Genomic DNA, 24384 nt, shown 5'->3' on the forward strand with positions numbered 1-24384 from the left:
CTTTTTTTAATTGTATATTGCTAGTAAGCCATCTCACAATTCAGAGCAATTTGGTTCCAGAACCACCCACAGATAACAAATCCATAGTTGCCCTAGTCCCTCATACAAAATGGCATAGTGTTTATATATAACCGATATATAACCTCCCATATACTTTAAATCATCTCTGGATTACTCATAATACCTAATACAATATAAATGCTACATAAACAGTTGTTATACTATATTGTTTAGAGAACAGTAACAAGAAAAAAGTCTCTACGTGTTTAGTGCAGACACAATTTTTTTTTCCAAATACTTTCCATCCACAGATGGTTAAACCTGAAGAGGTAGAACCTGCAAACACAGAAGGGCAACTGTACCTAGAAATAGAACTGCAGGGGGCGCTGAAATTGTGGCTCAGCAGTAGAGCACTCGCCTAGCACATGGAAGGCCCTGGGTTAGATACTCAGCACCACATAAAAATAAATAAATAAAATAAAGATATTGTGTCCAGTTACAACCAAAAAATAAATATTAAAAAAAGTTAAAAAAAATAGAACTGCAAGGAAAGGTGAATGCGATGCATTCTGGAACCTTGTTAAACTTCAGGTTTTTTGAGGGATTCTCTACATTGCCTCTTATCTGTATGCCTTTATGTTCTTCTGTTACCATATTAACACTGATCAGGATGTCTAGCAAAATATTTAATAAAAATCCTTGTCTTAGTCTCATTCATGGAGGAAAATATTCTTCCCGTTTTCATCATTAAGTATGGCATTAACTATAGATTTTGTGGGTAATGGTATATTATTCTTTTTTTGAATAGTAGGATCCACTTTCCTTTTATTAAAAAATTTTTACAACTATACTTATGAGGTATTCTAGTCCATCTTTCCTCCTCCTTCCTTTATTGTTTACGTCTTTGTCTGGTTTTGGTTATCAGTTTAATTCTGCTTCATATAAAGTTGGGAAGTGTTTTCTCTTCTCACGTTCTGGAAAACACAGGCAGTGAAATAATATTATTTTTTTCATTAAATATTTCATAGGCTTGACCATTTTAACTATTCAGGGTTTGAATATTTTTGGAAGGTTTTTAACTATTAATTCAACTATTTTTTTTTTTTAATCAGGGATTGAACTCAGGGGTGCTTAACCACTGAGCCACATCTTCAGTCCTTTTTATTTTTTATTTTGAGACAGGACCTCTCTAAGTTTCTTGGAGTCTCAATAAGTTGTTGAGACTGGCCTCAAACTTGACATTCTCCTGCCTCAGCCTCCTGGGTGGCTGGGATTACAAGTATGCACCACCAAGGCCAGCTGAATTCAACTTCTTTAATAAGGAATTAATTAAGCTTATTTGTTTCATCTTAGGTAAAGTTTGGAAGTTTGCTGGAACGAACTGGTCCGTTTCACCTAAAATGTTAAATTTATGTCCAGAGAGGCTTTCTACATTTCCTCATTGTCCTCTGGATTCCAGTAGACTCTCTAACTACATCCCTTCTTTCACTGATAACACTGGTTCTTCCCGTCTTCTCTTTTCTATCATAATGTTAAAGACAATCAATTTCTACTGATCTATGAAAAAGAAACCCAGCTTTTAATTTCACTGACTTTGGTTGTTACTCTTTTCTTTTGAATTTGTTAATTTCTCGTCTTATTTTGGTTTCATTTTTATCTTCTAGTGTTGAGACGGAACCATGGATTATTGATCTGAGGTCTTTTCTGTTTTTCTAGAACTGCTTTTGTTTTTCTAAGAACTACTTAGGCTGAATAAATTGACATTATATTTTCATTTACTGTCAGTTGAAAATGATTTTTAATTTTCCATGACCCCTTCCTCTTTTACCTAACTAAAAAATTACTTAGATATCCCCTATCTATTCTTTAAATACTCGGAAATTTTCCTGTTCGTTATTTCTAATAGATTTCCATTATGATCTGAGAAAAATATTTTGTATGCACTCAATTGTCTTAAATTTGTTAAGATTTGTATTAAGAGTAATATGTGGTGTATTCTGGTGACTATTCCAGGTATACTTGTAAAAAATGAATATTCTGTTCTTGTTGGGCAAAATATCCTACAAATGTCAATTACATCTAGCTGGTTGGCAGTATCATCCAGGTATTCTATTTTCTTGGTAATTTCTGTCTACTAGTTCTATCTATTCCTAAGGAAAGAATGTTAAAATCTTCAACTATAAACACTGCATTCTCTATTTCTCCCTAAGGATCTGTAAAGTTTTGCTTCGTGTACTTTTGATTTTATTGTTATGTAATCACACACTTATGACTGGTAAACTAATCCTTTTATCAATCCTTTTATACTCTGTATCCTGGGTATTTTAAGTCTATTTTGTCATTAATATAGCCAATGTTTTTTCTTTCATTACTGTTTGTAGGTTATATCTATTTTCATCTTTTCCCTTTCAATTTACTTACACTACTGCATTTGATGTGAGACAACATAAAGTGGGGTCATTTTTTTAATGTACTCTGACAAACTCTTAATTGCTGTGTTTATAGTATTTAAAATTTTTATGTAATTATTGATGTGTAAGAATTACATCTACGATTCTATTACTTGTTTTATGCTAGTTTCCTGTTTCCCCTTTCCTTCCTTCTTTTAGGTTACTGGAGCACTTTTTTAACATTCCATCTTAATTTATCCATTGTGATTCTAACATCTATTTTATAAGTACTAACTCTAGGGATTATAAAACATGTTTAACTTTTCAGAATCCACGTAAAATCAGCATATTACTACTTCAAATCGATTGTAGATTTTATATATATTACTACCTCCATTAAAAAACACATCAGTTCATGTCATAATTTTTGCTTTCAACTATAAAATTGCTTAGGCTGAATAAATTGACATTATATTTTCAATAGCCCATTTATTTTATTAGGACTGACATGGAGAAAACAGTCTATGACAGCTAGCATTTCCATTTATCGTCTTTCATTCCTAATATCCATATTCCATTCTAGTACCATTTCCCTCTGTCTTAAGAACCGTCTTTGGAATTCTTTCAGTTCAGGCCTGCTGGAAACAAATGCTGTCAGGTTTTCCTTCCCCTGGAAATACCCTTATGTCACCTTGGTTTGTAAAGGGTATTTTTGCTGTTTATAAACAATACTTATCTTTCAGTATTTTATGAAATATTTTGCCTTTTCTCATTTACATAATTTCTGATGAGAAATTCAGTTATCAAAAATAACATATGGTTTTTCTCTGCTTGCTTTTGACCGTTTTTTCTTTCTTTTTACTTTCCTGATTGATTATGACATTTCTGTGGATCGGCTTCTTTGGGCTTATTCCATGTTAGATTTTTTGAATTTGTGTTTATGGCTTTCACAAAATCTGTTGAGGTTTTCAAGTCACTTATTTCTGTATTTCCTTAGCACCGATTTTTTCTCAAAATGCCTAATGTTTTATTTTCCCACACTTCACTGAGATTCTATTCAATCTTAAAACTGTCGTTCAGATAAATTTTTTTCTACTTTATCTTCAAATACATTGATATTTTCCCTGTGTCATCACACTCTGCTAGTCAGCCATCCAGTGGAGTTTTTTCCACCTACTGTATTTTTCAGTTCTAACATTTACATGTCTTCTTTTTATCTTCTGTCTGCCAAGACTTTTCTATTCATTTCTAGAGCATTCACAATTACCACTTTCCAATCTCAAGGGGCACCCTTTCTCATTTCTCCTACCAGAATGCTAGAGTTTTCAGCATCCTGCTTAGTCACACACTTCTGATACTGTATCTGCTTTGAGGCCAAGCCGTAGAAAGTCAGAGAAAAGAAGGGGGAAGCAATAGGATTTGTCAATTGGACAGTAACGTTCCTATCCCTCAGAGTTGCAGCAGCAGGCTTCCACTACAGCTTCTGATGACATTATCACAGAGTTACAGAGAGAAAGGAGAAGGAGGAAAGGGAAAGGGATTTTGATCTTGAGTCACAGCTATCAGGCTTCTTTTGCAGATTACCTCCATCTTTACTCCTCTCTCTTTTTCTGTCTCTCTCCACTATCTAGGTTTCAGACTGTTAAATTCAGGTCCTAGGGATACTGGAAGAAAAAAACTGTAATGTAACAGCCATTTTAATGATACTCTGAATTCTATTCTTCTTTTTCAATCCACCTGGTATTATTTATTCTGCAGAGTCCTCAAATAGCTGTTCCATCCATTTTAGCCTGGTTTTATTGATGCATTTTCAGAGGGAGAGACTAGGTGTATGTTTTTTAATACATTATACACAGATATGGAACTAGCTTCTAACTTCTCAGTCAACTCTCACTAACTACTCAAAATTCTTATCAAAAGATATTAATAATCTCTAATAAGAAAAGTCTAATGAGTTCTTCCATTCACCAAGAGTCCTAGTTTGCACAAAAACTAAGTCATGGAAAGACAGCCATCACACTTCCAGAAAAATCCAATCATGTTTTAAGTAAAGAGTTTTTATGATTTCTGGTTGCAACAATAAGGTTCTCAGAATTGTATAGCGCACTATCAGAAAAAATTATGCTTCCTCACTCCTTAGACTCTATGAAAATTTCAATGACATAATGATGGCACGGCAATGGAATCTATGTGGATGATCCTTTTATAGGGTAACTAGGTAAGAATTCTTATTTTACATAATACTAAAATGATTTTCAGTTGTGGACCCAAATTAAAATCATTAAGAACATCTTTTGTTTCCAAAGAGTGATCCCTAATCTCTTTCAAACTCTAGCTCCTATCTGGGAAATAATAAGTTTTTAAAAATTTAGATTATAAACAAACAAAAAAAAGCAGAAAGAGTATGGCAACAAATCTTGGAATAAGAAAACTTGACTTTGGGCAAACCTTTAAATTTTAGGTAAATTTTTAAGGAAATTTAGGGAAACATATAGCAGCATTTGTCTACAAAGTAAAAACATTACTAATGTGTTTTAATCAACTTACTTTTTCTACATTCTGATTACTAAAAGACAGTTTGCAATACATTGTACAACTGGTCAAAGACAAATGTTTCCCTAAGTAAAAAAAAAAAAGGTAGTATACTGTAGTTATTTATTTGAGATTTAATCTTATAGTTACAACAAAAAAGCAAAAAGTACCAAAAAATGAGTGAGTGGTCTTCATTTCTTTTGTTGTTGTTATTGTTGTAGTACTGGGCATGGAACCCAGGGACTCATGCATGCTAGGCAAGCGCCAACTACTGAGCTGCATCCTAAGCCCTGATTGTCATTTCTTCAAAAAAATTTAAATGCTTTGCCATAAAAAAGTATTAACTCTAAAAACCGTTTAAATCTTTAGGCCATCTTCATTCAGGCAGTAGGCATATCTGTACAACCACACAATGAAAAAAAACCCCACATTTTCTGTAGTGAATACTGATGAGATCTTATGTCCTCCAAATTTTATTTAATAAGTCCATACTTGTTAACCAGTTAAATATCTGAATTGAATAAATCAATTAAGACATTATAACATAATAATAAAACATCACAAGTTCAAACCTTTCTTCTATGCCTGTAGATTTAGTTGACCATTTTTTCTGGTTAAATGTGGGACACTGGTCATAGGATGGAAAATGAGGGTTGGTGACAGGAAAAAATGGGAATGAAATCAGCAAAGAATGTAAACATACAACAGTGCAAATCCTTCACCATCAGTGGAAAACAACCTAGTAAGTGAAGTAGTAAGTCAGGAATATCATCTTTCAATCTAAAACATAGTCCTATATAAGGGAATTGTGAAATTAAAGCAAACATCTGAGAATAAGTTAACAAACTGAAGAGCTTTATTAAAAGGAAATTTTTAGTTAGATGTTATGGTCAAAATTATTAAGAAATTTTTTAAAGTTCAGCAACATGTCAGAACTAAACCATAAGAACAAAACATTAGCCATTAAAACACATATTACCCTCTGCTCCAAGTTCTGCAGGAAAGAAACTACAGGCCAACAGACATGCAGAGTAGTATTAACAGCAAATCTGTTCAAGTTAGAAACTTATTGTCACTCCTTATCTAAATAAGTACTTCTGGTACTAAAGGCAACACCAAGCTATGAAATGCAACCCTAGTTTACCATTCACACCTATTTTTAACTGCTTACTAGATTTTTTTAACTGCTTACTAGAAGGGTAAAGAAAAATACAAACGACTGTGTTCCTCTTAATGTTCCTATGAAACAAACGTGCCAAGAAGGAAAACCATCTTAAAATAGAACTTTTTTGGAGCAAAGCTTCAGTATAAATTTGTGCTATAACTACAAATCTGTAAGCTTGTAAATTGTCCCCAAAAAGGGAGGTAAGCCATGTAATTTTTGTACATATTATTAAGAGAACAGCTTAAAGTAACATCATGTAATTTTATTTACTAATATTGCTCCAAATACATTTTGTTTAATTCATTTTGTTCGATCATCCCAGTCGTGGAACACCTATAAAAACTTAAATATAGTACACAATATATAATATATAATACTAGATTATAATATTAATTATAGTAATATATATAAGCTCCAGATTAAAATTTCCAACCTACTTTAATGTACCTGGTAAAATTTCCAACCTACTTTAATGTACTGAAGTACTCGCAGAATTGAAAACTTGAGACTCAGTGGGTTAAAGGTTAATTACAAAAGCTTTACACACTTAAGTTGAAAATGAGAGTTATAGTATTTACATATAGACCTCCCAAAAAAAGAAAAGAAAAACTATTCTTAAAAATAAACAGTACCAGGGCTGGGACTGTGGCTCTGTGGCAGAGCACTTGTCTTGCACATATGAGGCATTGGGTTCAATCCACAACATCACATAAAAATAAATAAATAAAATTAAGGTATTATGTCCATGTACAACTAAAAAAAAAATATTTAAAAACAGTACCATGGCAATACCAAAATTACAGCAGTTGTTTCCAATTGAATACACTGTAGGACACACTTTATATCCCAAGAAAAAGAGACTTTTTTTTAAGCTAACTTATTGCTCTCGTTTTAAGCCTTACTCCTCAACATATAAAATTCTTTATTAATAGTTTAAGATCATCTCTAAAGTTAAAAAAAAATGGATACTAAAATAACAAGAGGTCAAGAAAAACTAGATTTGGGAAAGAAGCCCATGATATTTCAAGGTCAAATTCAGCTAGGTCTAATATCTTCTATACAGTATCCTCATTTCCTAGCATTAGACCCAAGTATATCTGTTTCCTGTTTCCTATAAGGCTAAATCAAGTTCACTTCTAAGTTCAGCAAGTACATCTACTTGGGAGACTACAAGCAGCAGAATTCACTAAGTCACGATCAGCCCTCTCTCCAGGAGCCAGCAAACTGATTCTGGCAACAATAAGACTGGGATTGCAAACAAGCTCTTCGGTTTTTGGGGGTTTTGTTTTTGTTTTTAAATTTTTACTTTTTAGTTGTAGTTGGACACAATAGCTTTATTTTATTTATTTTTATTTTATGAGCATTGAACCCAGCACTTTGCACACGCTAGGTAAGCATTCTATCGCTGAGCCACAGCCCAAACTCCCTAGTTTTTAAAAACACACAGCCTAGCTGAGTGCCATTGAGTCATATCAAGAAGTGTTAAAAGATTTTGATGGATAGACAGACAGATGTGCATGCACACACACACAGAGTGAAATACAAATTAGATATAAGTAAATAATCTTCCAAAACAGAGGTTAGTAAATTAAAGCCATGAGTCATACCCAACCAGCTCCTTTTTTTGGGGGGGGGGGGGGGGGGCGGGGGATAAGCTGATAATGTTTTTCACATTTTTAAGTGGTTATAAAACCCTATATTATATCTTCATTTTGCCTCTTGGACTGCAAAGGCTCAAATATTTTACTGTCTGGCCTTTTCAGACAATTTGTTAAATTCTTCTCAAAAGCAAAAACTATGTTCCTACAAACTGTAACATCTGAATGTGATCATATAAACAATCGATTTTTTTAATGTTAAAATCTAATGCTATTACAGCAACAGGATGATCCCAATTTAAACACTGGTATAAACATGCATGTGTAATATGTAGAATATACAGAGAAAAAAAGGAAATGAAGGAAATCAACACCAAAATGTTCCTAAGTACTTAGCAAATGCTATTATCACTTCTTATTTTTTCTGTACTTTCCAAATCTTAAAGTGAGCAACCACTGTTAAAATCAGTAAACAAACTATAGGGTACTTATATAGATCAAAAATACCAATGTCTTGAATTTAGTTCCATGGTTACTTTGCATAGCTTCAATTACATTTTGTATTCACCATTACCTCAAAATGAAACTATTTTCTACATCGTTTCCCATTCATAAAAAAGAGAAGGCCCTCTATTTTGAAAACCTTTACTCAGAGTTGTCGATCTAATTTTTCAGGGTTACCTCCTTGAAATTAACAATTCAGACACATCTTAAGAAATTTAATACAATTTTAAGTTCATTTCCAATATTGTTTACTATATTCACATTAGCTTCAATGTTTCTTTCAAAATATGCTATGAACAAAATACTAAATAAATACATTCTATGTATATTTCATGTACTCTTTATAACTACTATACCAATTAACATTTAAAGTTATATTGAACACAAAATTTCTTGTTGACAGTCACTAAACAACTCAAACAAAAACATCTTTACAGATAGAAAAGATTACTATTTTAGCCCAGCATAACCAGGTCGAGCCTATAGTCCAGTTCCTGCTACACAGGAGGACAAGGCAGGAAGATCACTTGAGCTCAACTGTTTGAGGCCAGCCTGGACAACATAGCAAGACACACATCTCAAAAATAATAATAACTGGGGCTGGGGATGTGGCTCAAGTGGTAGCACGCTCACCTGGCATGCGTGCGGCCCGGGTTCGATCCTCAGCACCACATACAAACAAAGATGTTGTGTCTGCCGAAAACTAAAAAATAAATATTAAAAAATTCTCTCTCTCTCTCTCTCTCTCTCTCAAATAATAATAATAACTGTTATTTTTAAAATGCATTCCAATAAACTAAAGTACAATTAAACAATTTTGATTGTTCTCATGAATAGTACTTTTTCTTATTTAATAATCTTTAACTATATATTTTAGCTATTATTTTGAGAACATTAACTTTCAAAGCATAATACAACATACTAAATATAAATGATATATAAAATACTATAGGACAAATTGAACTCTAACTTGACAAATGAAAGGTGTATTATAAACATTAGAAAGCATTTTTAAAGTCCCATCTTTACTGTATCTGATAAAAAAAAAAGAAAGTCTTTGCTTTATGGTTTATTTCCTTAGTTTATCTTGAAAAGGCATAAAAGTTTTACTTCTAAATGATATTAAAATCTTAATTTAATTCTCCCAAACCACTAATTTAAATTTGAATGCCACATCAGACTACAAATGACAGTTTTTCTTTCCAAGTGCCACTCAAATTTCTGTCTCCTTTATAGTATAATATTAACCTGTACACAATTAAATCTCATTAAACATAAAAATAATTTTGAAGTAAAAATTACTGATCATGCCATGTATCAAAACTACTACAAATAATAACTTAGCAACTTAACACTGACTAGTCTTAAATTTTGTATAAAAAAGCAGATATAAGGATGTTTCCTTCCCTTCCTCTTCCAGGTATTGACAGAAACTGAATCATTTATTCAGAAAACACAAGTCACACTCCTCAGAACTTGTTAGTAACATTAACAAAAAGTAACAAAAACTTAATCTCACTTTATACTGAATTACTACTACACTTTTGCAAGCAGACATATTCAAAATTCAGTATTGACCTTACCGGCAAAAACTTAGTCAAATATCCTCAATAAATCCACAGATGAGTTACTTATTTAACAGAAAAGATATCTGAACTTTTTAATACATCCAAAATAAGTCTACCCTGACAAGTACTACATATAAACAAGTTTTGTCAGTTATACTTAATTATCCTATTTTATAGTTTAACAATATATTTTACAGTTCCATTAACACACAATTTTGGCACTAATTCTAGGCTAAGGTTTCCTTTAAAATAACACCACCACCACTATAGATTTGCATTTAGTAAATCATATGTTAAAAGACCTTTTGTATAAGAATACATAATGTGACTTAGTTCTATAGCTAATAGCCTTTCTTAAAACTTTAAAAAACTAATTTACTCTAAAAGATATGCAGGAACTCAAAAGATTATAAAACTGGTGGATTTCTATTTCTGGTTTCTGCCATAATGAATAGTAGGGGTTTAAGCTGAGCTGCTTTTTTGACTTAAAAGATTTTCATACAGTCAGCAACTTACAACAGGACATACTGTAATACCAAAATGGAAACTACTTAATCAACATTTCCTTGTGGAAACACAGATCATACATAACAGTCTATAGGAGTAAAGTTTTATTTTTAAAAGCTGCTTTTTTTTTTTAAGCAACACAGCTCTTTTTTTTTTTCCTGGTCTGTCAACACACTCAGTTCATTTTAGTTAATATTGATAATTTATCAAAAGAAAACAGAAATGTAAGCAGCAATATAAAGTCAATTTATTTAAAGTGCTGAACAAAACCATATTTTCATCTTTGGAATACAGACTGCTGGTTTTACAATCCTGCAGAATAAATATGATCTTATTTTCATGTTACATATTTTTTAACCTGTTTCTAAAAAGGATTGAAGATATTTAGAAAATCCAACAGGATGTGAATTACCTAATAATACACAAATCTCCCATATTATAAATTTGAAGTTTCAGCCATCTATACCTTAATAAAGAAAAGACAGAAAACCAAAAACTATTGGGCATGATTTAAAAATCTTCCTCTTCCCTTTCTGTTCACTCCCCAAAACATAGTTTAAATTAATAAAATAAAAACCTCATAATTGAAATTCCCTCAGTCTCACAGCTGTTCCTGTTGGCTTTACCACATATAATTTCCAAATTCTAACATGGAATAAAAACTGCAGGAAATGTTTTTTTTTTCATCATTGAGCTCTTTATTTAAATAAAAAAACCACAATTATTCAGAATTAAACAGGTTATTATAACAGAATAAATGTTGGTATCCTAAAGGGAATCTTTAAAAATACATTTCATCGAGTATGCATCATGTGGTAAATAAAGATTTATGTAAAAGCTGCTTTATCTTCACTAAATGTCTTCTATTTTATAATCTTATATTGCATGACTCAAGTTTATTCGTACGTGGTTATGGGACAAGAACTGTGGTTACAGGCATACTTATTAAGCTTTTTGGTCTGAAAGAAAATTTGATAATTTTCTTTGTATTCACCATTTTGTACTCACTTGCTACCATCTATATATGTGGACAAATGAACCAAGTAAAATAAACCATGATACATATATGAAGACTGGTAACCTGAGGGAAATTAATATTAATACAGCTTATGACTCACACTTTTAAATAATCCTTCCAATATTCCTCATTCAATTGCCTCATTCTTTGTGCTTCCTCTTCACAATGTCTAAGCTCACTTCCTGAGTTTTCTTCTTGCAGGAATCAGCATTAACTGATCTAACAAAGTACATACACTTGCTGTTGTCAGCAAAGAACAGAAGGTTGGAGAAAAAGCACTGTAAAAGCAAAGGAAGGGAATGAAAACATTTCTTGTGCATTTGGTGGTAAAACTTCACTTAAATTGAAATAAGGGTGATCATAATCCTACTTTAATGTTTATATGAATCTGGAATGTTAAATTAAATTGTAAAAATATTTAATATTTAAAAAGAAATACATACATGCATTCCAACCCATGAACTCATTTCATTTGATTCAGGGCCTGACCTTAAGTTGCCATAATTGAGTAAAAATAATGGTAATTTCTATTGACATTTATTGGCACTTAAGTAGTTAAACAATACTAGAGTCCAAGTATTCTTCATAGTATCTTAGCACAGTCTTACAAAAGTTCTTAATAAACAAAAGTACAACCCTCTTGAGGTCATCTGAGATCCTGTGCAACTTTTCATAATGGTTGGGGTGTTAATCCCCTGTGCCCAGGCCTTTTTCCAATTTGAATCATTAGCTTCTGCTTACCTAAATCCTACTATCTATTCAATTGGTTCAGTTAGTCTTTATTTCTTTGTCTTAAAGCTCAAGCTTTGTACTAGTTATTAAAGAGGCAAGTTGAAATAGCTTTTGGGTACCTACCTACTGCAGAAAACACTTCCAATTCCTTAAGATTAGTAAAACAGTAGTTCAAAATCATTCTGTTTGACTGTTTCAAATTTTTTTTTTTACCATTGTTTTGTGTGGCATATGGAATATTCTGCTTATTGGTGATTTTACATAGTCCTGGAATGTCTAGGTTTTATTTCTGTCAAGAAAATCTGTTAGTGATCAGCTTAAGTGCTAACACAGCTGTGAAACTACAATCAAGGTTTTATTTCACACATTAGTAACCAAACCTGACCTAGCACAAGGAGGAAACAGTGCTAATGACCCAGTTCACCACTTCTCTCCCTGCAATCCATTTACTCCTGACTATCTCACTCTCTCTCTCCCACTCACAAATAAAACATGCACAAAGTTCTCCTAAATTTGTATCTAGATATACATCTGTCTGTATAGATGCATAATGTAAAAATGTGTTCATATACATACACATTACTTCACCAGAAACATGTATTTCATAAAAATCAAAACAGAACAGTGTTTCTTCATAAGAGTAGCCTGTACAGACACTCAAGAGTAAAACAGAAAGAGGTCCATAACCCCTTAACTAAAATTCAAAAAGTTCTAAAAAACAAAGTTTTATATAAATTATTTGGTGGTAAAACCTGACTTGAATGGAAGTAAGAGTGATCATACTCCTACTTTATTCTGCTCTGTGTATATGTTGGTGTTTCAATTCAGAAATATTGATATATTTGGTTATAGGATCCTGCTATAGGGTTATCTAGGGGTTGTTACATAATATGTAGTACATAATATTAATTCAGGTTTTTAAAATTTAAAAAAATTGTGAATTCTAAAACAAATACATTATCAAGGTTTTGAACCAAGGAACTAGGGAGTAATTGTTTTCATTTTCTTAATGTATATGTAATTTCTTTCCCTCTACAACTTTCCCTCATTGTAACCTTCTATCAGTTCTAATCTCAAAGACAGAGTAGTCAGAATAAGATCCATATGTCTTAATTCCTCTCTTTAATGTTTATTAATCTCTTTTGCCAAGAAAGACTTAACCTGGATGATATTCTTTATTTCTTTATTTGACTATGAGAGAGGCAACAGGACATGGCTAAAGCATAGCAAGATTCACAGAAAAGATTCAAGCCAGGAATCTTTAATCTTAAGAATTACTTGTATTATAAAGACTACTACTATTTTCTAATAACAACATTATATAACAATATTTTATTTCTTCCAAGCTACTATATAGTCATGTAACTTTTCTACATACACCCTACCATTTGCAGAATTGTTGCACTTTTTAATCCCACACTAACACATACCACATACAACTATTTCAACAGCTACCTCAAAAGTAATTCACATACATATCTACTTTTCAATTAGCATTTATTTTTTAAATTCGATGAGCAACTATTTTCACCAAAGATATAAAATTTGTTTTGAATTAAACCAATTTAAATAATCACTAGTCAAGAAGATTCCATTTAATCTATCTTCTACAGAGAATACAATCTTCTTTAAAACATTATAAAGCATGCTCTATACAATCACCTGCAGAGAGAGATATATATATATATATTTATTTATTTTAAAAAGAGCTATAACTTTAGGGGCTGGGGATGTGGCTCAAGTGGTAGTGCGCTCACCTAGTATGTGTGACGCACTGGGTTCAATTCTCAGCACCACCACATAAAAATAAAGATATTGTGTCCACCTAAAACCAAAAAAAAAAAAAAAAACCTAACAGAAAAAAAATCACTAACAAATTTTCTTGACAGAAATAAAATATCTCTCTCTCCATATATATATATATATAAAACTTTAAATCAGTACTATGGTTAATACTTACTGAAGTTAATTTTGCAAATTTGTCTGACAACTGAATAACCTAGCTATTGAATTTACAATGGTAAATGAAACAGATAATTATTAAGTCATTGCAAGGTGAGTCAGCTCCAATTCAATAAGCTAATTAGATTTTTTTAAAGGAGAGAGAGAGAGAGAGAGAGAGAGAGAGAGAGAGAGAGAGAGAGAGAGATTGATTGAGAGAGAGAGAGGGAGAGAATCTTTTTTTTTTTTTTTTTTTTGTAGATGGACACAACACAATGCCTTTATTATTTTGCTAGGCTGCTCGAGCACTCTACCGCTGAGCCACAATCCCAGCCCCCGGCTAATTGGATTTTATGGAAAACTTCAGTATTACATGTAATACCATCAAAACCAAGAGAATTTTGAATTTATTACTTTTAAAAAGTAAACTGAGCACGGTGGTAGATGCCTGTAATCCCAGCTGCTCAGAATTTGACGCAGGAGGATACCAAGTTTTTTTCTTTTTTAAATTTTTTTTTTTAGTTGTTGATAGACCTTTATTTATACATGGTGCTGAGAATCAAACCCAGTGACTCACACATGCCAGACAAGTGGGATACCGTGGAGCCACAGCCCCAACCCAGGAGGATACCAAGTCTAAGTCCAACTTAGCAATACAGTGAGGCCCTAAACAACTTAGTGAGACTAGGCTAGGCTAGGATGTGGCTCAAGAGTTAAGCACCCCTGGGTTCATCCCCAGTACCGCCCCCCAAAAAAAGCACATGGATTCTAAAACTTGTTTTTAACATTATTAAATTATATTAATTAGATATAAAATAAGATTGTCTAAAATTAATTTAATTATATCAACCTAATAAATCTGAAACTTTAAATTACCCAATGTATTCATTTGTTGCCTTTTTAAAGACCTTATTATATATCTTGCTCACCAATATACCACCAAAGTCTACCCCAGTCCCTGGAGTTTAGCAGATATTCAATAAATACTTATCAAATGAATTTATTAATAAATCACATCTAAATTTAGAATCAGTAAAAATATATATAAAGTGCTATGATTTGAATGTTTTTCCCCCCCTCCAAAACTCATCTTGAAACTTAATTCCCAATACAACAGTGTTAGGAGGTGAGGCCTACCTTCATGAATGAATTGAAGTTGCTATGAAAAGGGCTTAGAGTGGATAGGTTCACTCTTATTCTTATGCCACATGAGGTTATAACCATTCCTCCTCATCTCAGCAAGGCACCATCTTGGAACCAGCAAACAACAGTTGGGAGAATAAATTTCTGTTCTTTATAATTTTCAAGACTCAGGTATTCTGTTACAGCAGCATAAAATGGACTACTGAAACATAATTTTTCTGTTAAGACTCTCTTATGCCAAGCTTGTTATTTCAATAAACTGTTTTAACAAGCAACTTTTATAAATTCATGTTCTAAGTCACCATTGGTGCTGAATTTATTACTGAAAATACAGAAAGTTAAGGATTTATAGCCTAAGATCTTTGAAAATGAAAGATCTAATTTTCCACAAAAGTGAAAAAAAATCTACTCCTTAGTATGTGAATTTAAGTAACTTATTTATCTACAATCTATCTACTATGTGCTTAGCATTATGCCAGATATTCCAAATAAATATATAAACAATATCTATCTTAAAGAAAAACATAAATGTAAGAGGAAAGCCAGATGAGTACATAATCAAACATGACTGGCAGAGTTACAAAATCTTACAGAAAATAACTGAAAGTGGTTCACAGATGAGATGGCAACTTATCTGACTGCCATAGTAATGAGCGCAATATGTGAAAACTGAGGGAATGCTCAATCCAAGGTATCAAAAAAAGACATTAAGAACAGCATACCAACATAAAAAAGTGTCTCAATCTATTCTGTGCTGCTCTAACAGAATACTGTACACTAGATCACTTCTAAAACTGTTAATTTATTAACTCACAGTTCTGGAGGCTGGGAAGTATGAGGTCAAGATGACACAGGTTTGGTGTCTAGTGAAGCCATTCAGTTCTTCCAAGATAGCATTTTACAGACTGTTGTCTGGATCCCCATGTACCAGAAGACAGAAGGCAATGGGCCAAAGGAGGCCAAACTTACCCATTTATAATGGCATTAATCCCTTCTGTGGCTTAATTATCTCTTAAAAGTCTCATATTAATCTTGTTAACATGGAAATTAAATTTCAACATGAGTTTTGAAGGGGACAAGCATTAAACCATACCACAAAGGTAGAAAAGTAAAGAATATATATATACATATGTGTGTGTGTGTGTGTGTGTGTGTGTGTGTGTGTGTGTACACACACACACGCACACACACACAGAAAAGTAAAGAATACACACACAAACACACAGTGCTTTGGTTTTGCTGATGCTGGGGATTGAACCCATGGCTTTTGTAACGCTATGGAAGCACCCTGCCAGTAAGATACATCCCCAGAAAAAAAAAGAAATAAAAATATGTATTTTAAAAGTAAATCATTTTAGTTTAATTAAAATTAAAATATTTTTGAGATGGATCTCATTTTCATAAAGCATCCTTTTCTTACAACATCCTTCAACAAAATAATCTAAATAAAATGTTAGTCTCTTAGGAATCTAAAATTATAGGATAATATTTATAAATAGACCTAGAAAAATAACAACCTGTTGTTATCTTTAATAAGTAGAACAAATCTTATATCATTTCCTTTTACGTCTAAAATCACATTAGTGATGGCTTCAAATCCTTACTTTTCATTTTCAGCACTTTTATGACCTTCACACATCAGTCACTCTAAACTCCTGAATTTTAATTTTTTTCATAGCTATTAATCTTGTATATCCAAAGTGAAACATAATTTCCTTTAGGACAAAAATCATACCTTAAAGAGTGTCTGAGGGTTCCCCCACATAGATCTAGAAATACAGCAGTCAACTGAATACTTACTATCTACTGAGATGAAGGCACTTACTTTTTTATAACACAGAGTACTTTAAAATATGTCAAAGAGGTAGACAACCTTGTAGCTTTTCTTTATACATGATCACACTTGATAAGAAAACTAAGATATAGGTAGGAATTATTCTCTTAAAAATTTTTAGTTTGCACCTTGCCATCATACCCTGAGAATTAAGTTTGACTACAACCTTTGAGCTTCAGAGATAATTCTAATAGTCATACAGTATTTATCTTTCTGTGACTAATTTATTTCACTTAATGAACTACACAGAAATTACTGTCAGAGAAATTACAAGCTATTTGTTGTTTAGATTTTTTTAATCTTGGTGTTGTTAAGAGAATTTTATACTAATCCCTTCATTTCACTGATAGGCTCCAACCCAACACCCCCACACACACACTTTTATTGTAGTTGTAGATGGACCACATGCCTTTATTTTATTTATTGTTTATCTTTATGTGGTACTGAGGATTGAACCCAGTGCCTCACGCATGCTAGGAAAGCCTCTACTACTGAGCTATAACCCCAACCCAAGCCCTTCTTTAAAAGAAAAAGGGGTGGGGATCTAACTTTGTCTTCTGAGCAGTGTTTTTTCAACATAATAGCCTAGCCTATAGCTAGCTGTCACTGAAGTGTGGTCTGCTTTGTCCTTTACTTTTGTTATACTTGAAAGAGGGCCTACCATTGTCTGGGTTAAACAAAATACTTTGAAGAAGGATTTTGTAATTACCTAATAATAGAAACATGAGGTTCTAAAAATAAAGGTATGTTTGTGTCCCCACAAGTTTATAATCAATTTGCACCATGATCTGTAAAAGGTATATCTTTCAGATAAATAAAACGGACCTGCATCTATTCAATTATCATGTTTTTCCTCTTCACTTCTTGACAGAGTATTATTGTATAATTAATATCTCAGAAGCAGAAAAGCTTTTGTTTTGAGGTGTTATCTCATGAGTACTACAAGTTTCAATTTTCTTTTAGACACTCTTGATGTACAATACCTGCCTCTGCCTCTACATATCATGAACCAGCATTTATCTTCACCAAACTTGTCATCCTCTGATATCTTTACATTGTTACTTTTAAGACCTCAGTAAGTCTGAAGTGTTGTCTTAAATGGTGACCAAAATCAAAGGCACAGAAAACTCAATTTGATCCTGAAAAGTCTAACTGGGAAATTTTCCTAATGGGGGGCCAAAAAAAAAACATGGAATCTTTCGTTACAACTACCAATCTTTGGTTACTACAATAATTTAAAATTATTCAACAACATCTTCAGTAAAGTTAATTCTTTTTAAAATAAGCATGTCAACACTTATACCAAAACAATTCTGTTCTTCAAAACTGACTCCTTGAAAAGCTTAATACTTAACTTATGCTTCCACTTTTTAAACTATTTTGGAACTATATTTTAAAAACTGGCATCACAGAAAATTTACTAACCACATACAAAAATTACTCTCTTTATTGTAAAAACATAGGGCTATCATCTGGCTTTTGCCTTCTATTCCCATATTCCTTTAAATTTGAAATTGGACTTTTTCTTTTTTTTTTTTTTTAATTAACACTATGAAAATTTACAGTGTGGGAGTGATCCTTGAAGAGAACCAAAAGAAGGGACCAGTGAAGCAAAAGAAACATCTGAAAACAGGTAAACATTTTCATGTTGCTTGCATTATAGAATTGCAGACAAAAATGTACTAAGGGCCATTAATGATTATTTTCTAAAGCTTAAGTGAGCATATTGAGAAAACGAGGAATGTAAACATGGCTTTTTTTAAAAATGAAACAAAGGAGATGATCTAGCAGGATAAAGGTTTTTTTAATTCAAGTTTAGGAAAGGAAATTAAAACCGGGCCTTAAACATAGAATCCTTATGTTCAATAGAGCAGGGAATTCTGATTTGAAAAGAAGGGTCATCTGATCAAAATTGGCAAGCTCAGCTTAGATTCTGAAAGGCAAAACAAAGTATCAAAAAACTATTACTGAATTAGTGCAGATAATCCAACGCATGTTTCTTTCTTCCATCTAAGTCTGTCTCTGGATTCATAAGGAGCAAGCTTCAATTACTACTGAGGCCCAAACCAGAAAAGAGTAATTAAAGAAGACGACGTAAAGTACCAAATTCACACCAGAGAAATATAACTATACCATGGACGTTCGGGAGAAGTAGCCCAAGTAGAAAAATTAAGTGGCATACTCATTAATTCAAGTCATCCAAATGTGACGGAATATTTAACAGTACGTGACTTATGGGTCAAAGGCATGTTCTTGTCTTGACTGAAACAAAATAATTATCATTTTCAGATTTTCCAACAAAATAAACTTTAAGATAGCAAAGGAGGGCTAAGGACATAGTGAAGTGCTTACCTAGCATACACAAGACTCTAGGTTCAATTTCTCATAGAATAAAAAAGAAAAAAAAAAAGTCAAAGTAACTTTAAAGCTTCTAAACAATAAAATCTGTAGTTGAGTTGGGAAAAAATATGTATTTATTCATGATTACAGAAGAGGCAGGTAATTTTACTTCAGATAAATCATTAAAACAATAATATCAATATAAACAATAACAAGATAGATTTTCAAGAAAATAGATTTTAAAATAAAGGAACTTAGAAAAATATACATATACACATTTAAGAATGCTTATGTGGGCTGGGACTGTAGCTCAGCATAGCGCACTTGCCTGGCACTGGGTTCGATTCTCAGTACCTCGTATAAATAAATAAAATAAAGATCTATCAACAACTAAGAAAAAAAATTTTTTAAAGAATGCTTATGGATAAAATTACAGTTTCAAATATGTGTAACAAAGTTCAAGTTTTTAATTAAATTCTATGAGAAAGTACAAATAAATACAAAAAGGCAAAAGAACCTAGAAGGAAAGAATCAGAAAAATGTCAAAGAACTTACCCAAACCAAAAGAACATAAGTAATATAAAAAGTACAATATTGTCAAAGAAACAAAATTATTTATTTGTTTATTTATTTATTATGTGGTGCAGAGGGAACCCAGTGCCTCACACATGCTAGGCAAGTGCACTACCACTGAGTCACAACCCCAGCCCCACAGAAACAAAATTTATGTCTTACATGAAAAGAATACAAAGGTCAAGTCTTAAGAAAATAATATATTCTCCCAGTAAGAACAGGAAAACAATCTCCCCCACCGTGCGGTGGCTTGAAACAACAAAAATGTATTATCCTACAGTTGTCTAGGTCACAAATATCTCACTAAGCTAAAATCAAGGTATTGGCAAAACTGTGTTCCTATCATATAGATCTAGGTGACTATTTCTTTTCCTTATCCAGTTTCTAGATGCTGACTACTTTCCATGGTTCTCTTCCTTATTTTCAAAGAGAGTAACATTGGTCCAACTCCTTCTCACATCCTGTAGAAGTCTCAGGCTGCCATAACTAAGTCCACACACTAGGTATTTTTTTAAAGTTATAGATGGACACAATATCTTTATTTTATTTTGTTTTTATTTTTAATGTGATGCCAGGGATTGAACCCAGTGCCTCACGCATGCTAGGTAAGCACTCTATCACCGAGCCACTACTCTGGCCCAGTCTAGGTGGTCTAAACAGATATTTATTTCCCAAAATTCTGGAAGCCAGATGTCCAAGATCAAGGGCACACCATGGTCACTCTCTGGTAAGGGAAAACTTCCTGGCTTGCATACAGCCACCTTCTCAATGTATCATCACATAATAGAAAGGGAAAACAATCTTTGTGTTTAAAAAAAAGAAAAAAAACTTCACTAGAACTGAAAGGCAATGAAATCAGTCAATAGACTAAAACTCTTTTTTTGTCATACTTCATTCATACTTTATATTAAACACTTTCATGTATATTATCTGAAGTTCCACAATGAAAACACATACCACTCTCCTTTTAAAAATTGGTATAATGGATAGTAGAGGATAGGAAAGGCAGCAGAATACAACAGACACTGGTATGGCAGTACCTAAAAACGTGGATGTGTAACCGATGTGATTCTGCAATCTTGTATACGGGGAAAAAATGGGAGTTCATAACCCACTTGAATCAAATGTATGAAATATGATATGTCAAGAGCTTTGTAATGTTTCGAACAACTAATAATAAAAAAATTGGTATAATGATATTTTTAAAAACTTACTCAAGGTCATGTAGGGTTTTTTTGTTTGTTTGTTTTAGTACCAAGGATTGAACTCAGGGGCACTCAAAACACTAAGCCACATCCCCAGCCCTTGTTTATATTTTATTAGAGACAGGGTGTCACTGAGTTACTTAGCACCTTGCCATTGCTGAGGCTGGCTTTGAACTCTCGATCCTCCTATCTCAGCCTCCGGAGCTGCTGGGATTACTGGAATGTGCCACTGTGCCCACCTCTGGTCACACAGTTTTTCTTAGGGATAGAAATCCAACTCTGAGCTCTCGTTTAATGTGACTATTAAGTAGTCCACTTGTATTAGAATTACCTATTATCACTATGACATTAGTGTTTATGTGTCACCCCTACTGCTAAAACTATGAGCTGCTTGGAGGCAAAGATTACACTGGCTTCCAATCATGTCTGTAACATCACCACCCAACACTGTATATTTTTATAATATGTGCTTTTAAAAAGTCTGTTAATGAATATGCATAAAAATAATTAAAGGAACTGATGGCATGGAGAATCTGTTTAATTACTTTTCAAATACACATATGCACAAAATCACTTACAGTCCCTATTGAATGAGATCAGGGTAGCCATGTCTATATCAGTGAACAATAACCATGATCCCACCACAAGCTAAGTGGATCAGATATGCACAGGTAGCCAAATCGAGACTAGTTAATTCACTGGCTTATTAATCACTAAATGCTCTATCTTGAGAACTAGAATCAGGAAGTTAACACAGAGATAGTGGGTAAACTGGAGATGTTATAAATTTTGTCAAACTAATAAATAAGTGAAGAAATTAGTCTGCAAAAAGAACAGGAGTAAAAGGCAAACACACCCACCTTGGAACCTGAATCAAGAAACTATAGGACCCCAAAGGAAATAAAAATAAACTCTGTTCTTATAAGACCTAAATGTTATTTTTTTTATGTAGAATTCCCTGAGAGCTTACATCTTTATTTCAACACTAAAACTGGTTCTTTTTTTTCTTTTTCTTCTTTTTTCTTTTTTTTTTTTTTCTTGCGATCGTGAGCTTTTACTATAACAATTTTGTTAAGTCCCTCAACCATTTTCATTCTACACATTCAGGATACTCAACTAAAAACTACATGCTAAAAAAATGCTCTTCTGAGTACTAAATGGCAGGTGTGAGACATTTGGAAAACACAATATAATAAGCTGTCAACCTAGGATGATGAACAAAGCTATAGCATCACAAATTCATATATTAATACTAAATTAGTAAACTCAGTAACTACCATGTAGGTAGCAAAAAGGATATAAGAATCATTAGGAGAGAGAAATTTTGACTAATCATAACAGTTTTTATGAAAATATGAGTTGTAGGTAAAATAGAAACATAAATGAAAACATAATAGATTCCATAAATGGCAAAAAGTATTTTACATAGCAAAATGATTTTATGAAAGTTGGTGTCCACTATTTCATCATGAACCCTGTTATATAAAGTCTTGACATAAACAACAGTTGATATGTATACAAATTATGACTATAGAAATCTAATAGTTTCAAGCATTCTACTTTTATTAATGACCTAGCCTTCAAACTGAGGAACACTAAGGAAATATAATACAGACACAAATCCATTGCTACGATTAACAGGAAAATTTCAGTTACACTGCACAGAACGCTTGTTAAAACTGTTCACTAAAGCTTCTTCAACTAAACAAAAGTAATAAATATTTTCAGGGTAGATGTGTAAATTAGGCATTAAGAATTTACAAGATTTGAGCTGAAGTTGTGGTTCAGTGGTAGAGCGCTTGCCTAGCATGTGTGAGGCACTGGGTCTGATCCTCAGCACTACATAAAAAAAAATTAACAAAGTTATTAAAAAAATAAAATTGAAAAAATAAAAGAGTTTATAAGATTTGGGCTAGGAATGCTTGCCAACAAGCAAGAGGCCCTGGGTTTGATCCCTAACACCGTACCAAAGAAAAACCTCAAAACATTGAAATGGTTGCAGGTACACAACACTGCTAAGAACTGTGAGGCACAATCTCCATTACCGTCAAGTCACAGAACAAAAAATATAGAAAGTAGAAATCTATAAAAGATTCTTGATTGGCCCCTTGCCATTCATATATTTGTCTATTCCAATTCTTCCAGCTTTTATATGACTATTCAATGTGTTTCCCTCACACATTTTGCTTCCTAAAAACACTTCCAAATATGATCACAACAGGATGTTTGCCTCTCCTGGTTATAAGCACATCATATGACAGGGTCTATTTCCTCTACCATTCCCTATCTCTCAATAATGCATACTTCAAAATAAGCAAATAATATTCACTGAATAACTCCAGGTTTAAGCTAAACAAAATAAAAATAAAAAGAATTTTGTTTTAAGAATCAAAAGAGTCAATGGGAGAGATTTTAATAAAGTTAATATAAACAATAAAAACTCATAAAAAACATGATTCTATAAAATTTACAAATAATATTATAAAAGAAATATTATTATGTTGCAAACAAACTCTAAACCAGAACCTTCAAATCCTAAAGATTCAATTTTAGGAATATTTAGTACATGAAAGTAAGTCAAACTGCTACTATTACACAAAAGAAGCAGAAGTGGTAGTCGAAGAAAAAAGACAATAATAAAATGAGTGACAAAGCAAAACATCAGCAAACCAAACGCTGAATATGCTTTTTAAAAATTATTAATATAGGGCTGGGGTTGTGACTATGGCAGAATGCTTGCCTAGAACATGTGAGGCACTGGGTTCAATCCTCAGCACCACATAAAAAATAAATAAATAAAACAAAGATATTGTGTTCATCTACAACTTAAAAAAATACTTTAAAAATTATTAATATATTTATAACAAGGGATTAGTCTCATTCCAAACTGCCTGGAATTGTGCTGTTCAATGAGAGGGCCTCCAGGTGCATGTGTTTATTTAAATACAAATTTTAGATACTTAAAATTAAAATTCAGTTGCTCAGTACACACTAGTCACATTTCATGTGCTCAATGGTCACATTTATTTGACAGCACAGATGTAAAAAAAATAAATAAACAAAAAAATTTTCACCGCTGTAGAAGTTCTATCAGACAATACTGGCCTATGTATTCAGTTAGCCCAACTAAAGGGCCTAAGAGACCTTTATTCTTCCTAATTTATTTTTTTCCAGGAAGGAAACAGTATTTTACTTTAGTAGTTTTTAATTTTTCTTACTGAATTAAAAAAAAAAGAAATTATTATGGCAGGTATAGACAAATAACAGAAATTCTTCACTGGAGAGTAAATCACAATGTCGTGATTTTACTTGCTTTTTAAAGTAATTTTACCAA

The 24384-nt window shown here is 32.4% G+C and overlaps 1 protein-coding gene across 14 annotated transcripts in view; it reads right to left on the reverse strand.

The window, feature by feature from the left end:
- Tcf12 (transcription factor 12) overlaps window positions 1-24384 on the reverse strand; it is a 354335-nt gene that overhangs the window by 278672 nt on the left and 51279 nt on the right. Inside the window, exon 2 of one of the 14 annotated variants that reach the window (XM_078049571.1) lies at window positions 8823-8892. The exons of the other annotated variants lie outside the window; for them this stretch is intronic. Coding sequence (XP_077905697.1) covers window positions 8823-8829 — 7 coding nt within the window. The 5' untranslated portion in view covers window positions 8830-8892. The remainder of the gene's footprint in view (window positions 1-8822; window positions 8893-24384) is intronic. 14 annotated transcript variants of the gene reach the window in all.

Source organism: Ictidomys tridecemlineatus, chromosome 5 (genome assembly GCF_052094955.1).
Source record: "Ictidomys tridecemlineatus isolate mIctTri1 chromosome 5, mIctTri1.hap1, whole genome shotgun sequence".
Lineage (NCBI taxonomy): Eukaryota > Metazoa > Chordata > Mammalia > Rodentia > Sciuridae > Ictidomys > Ictidomys tridecemlineatus.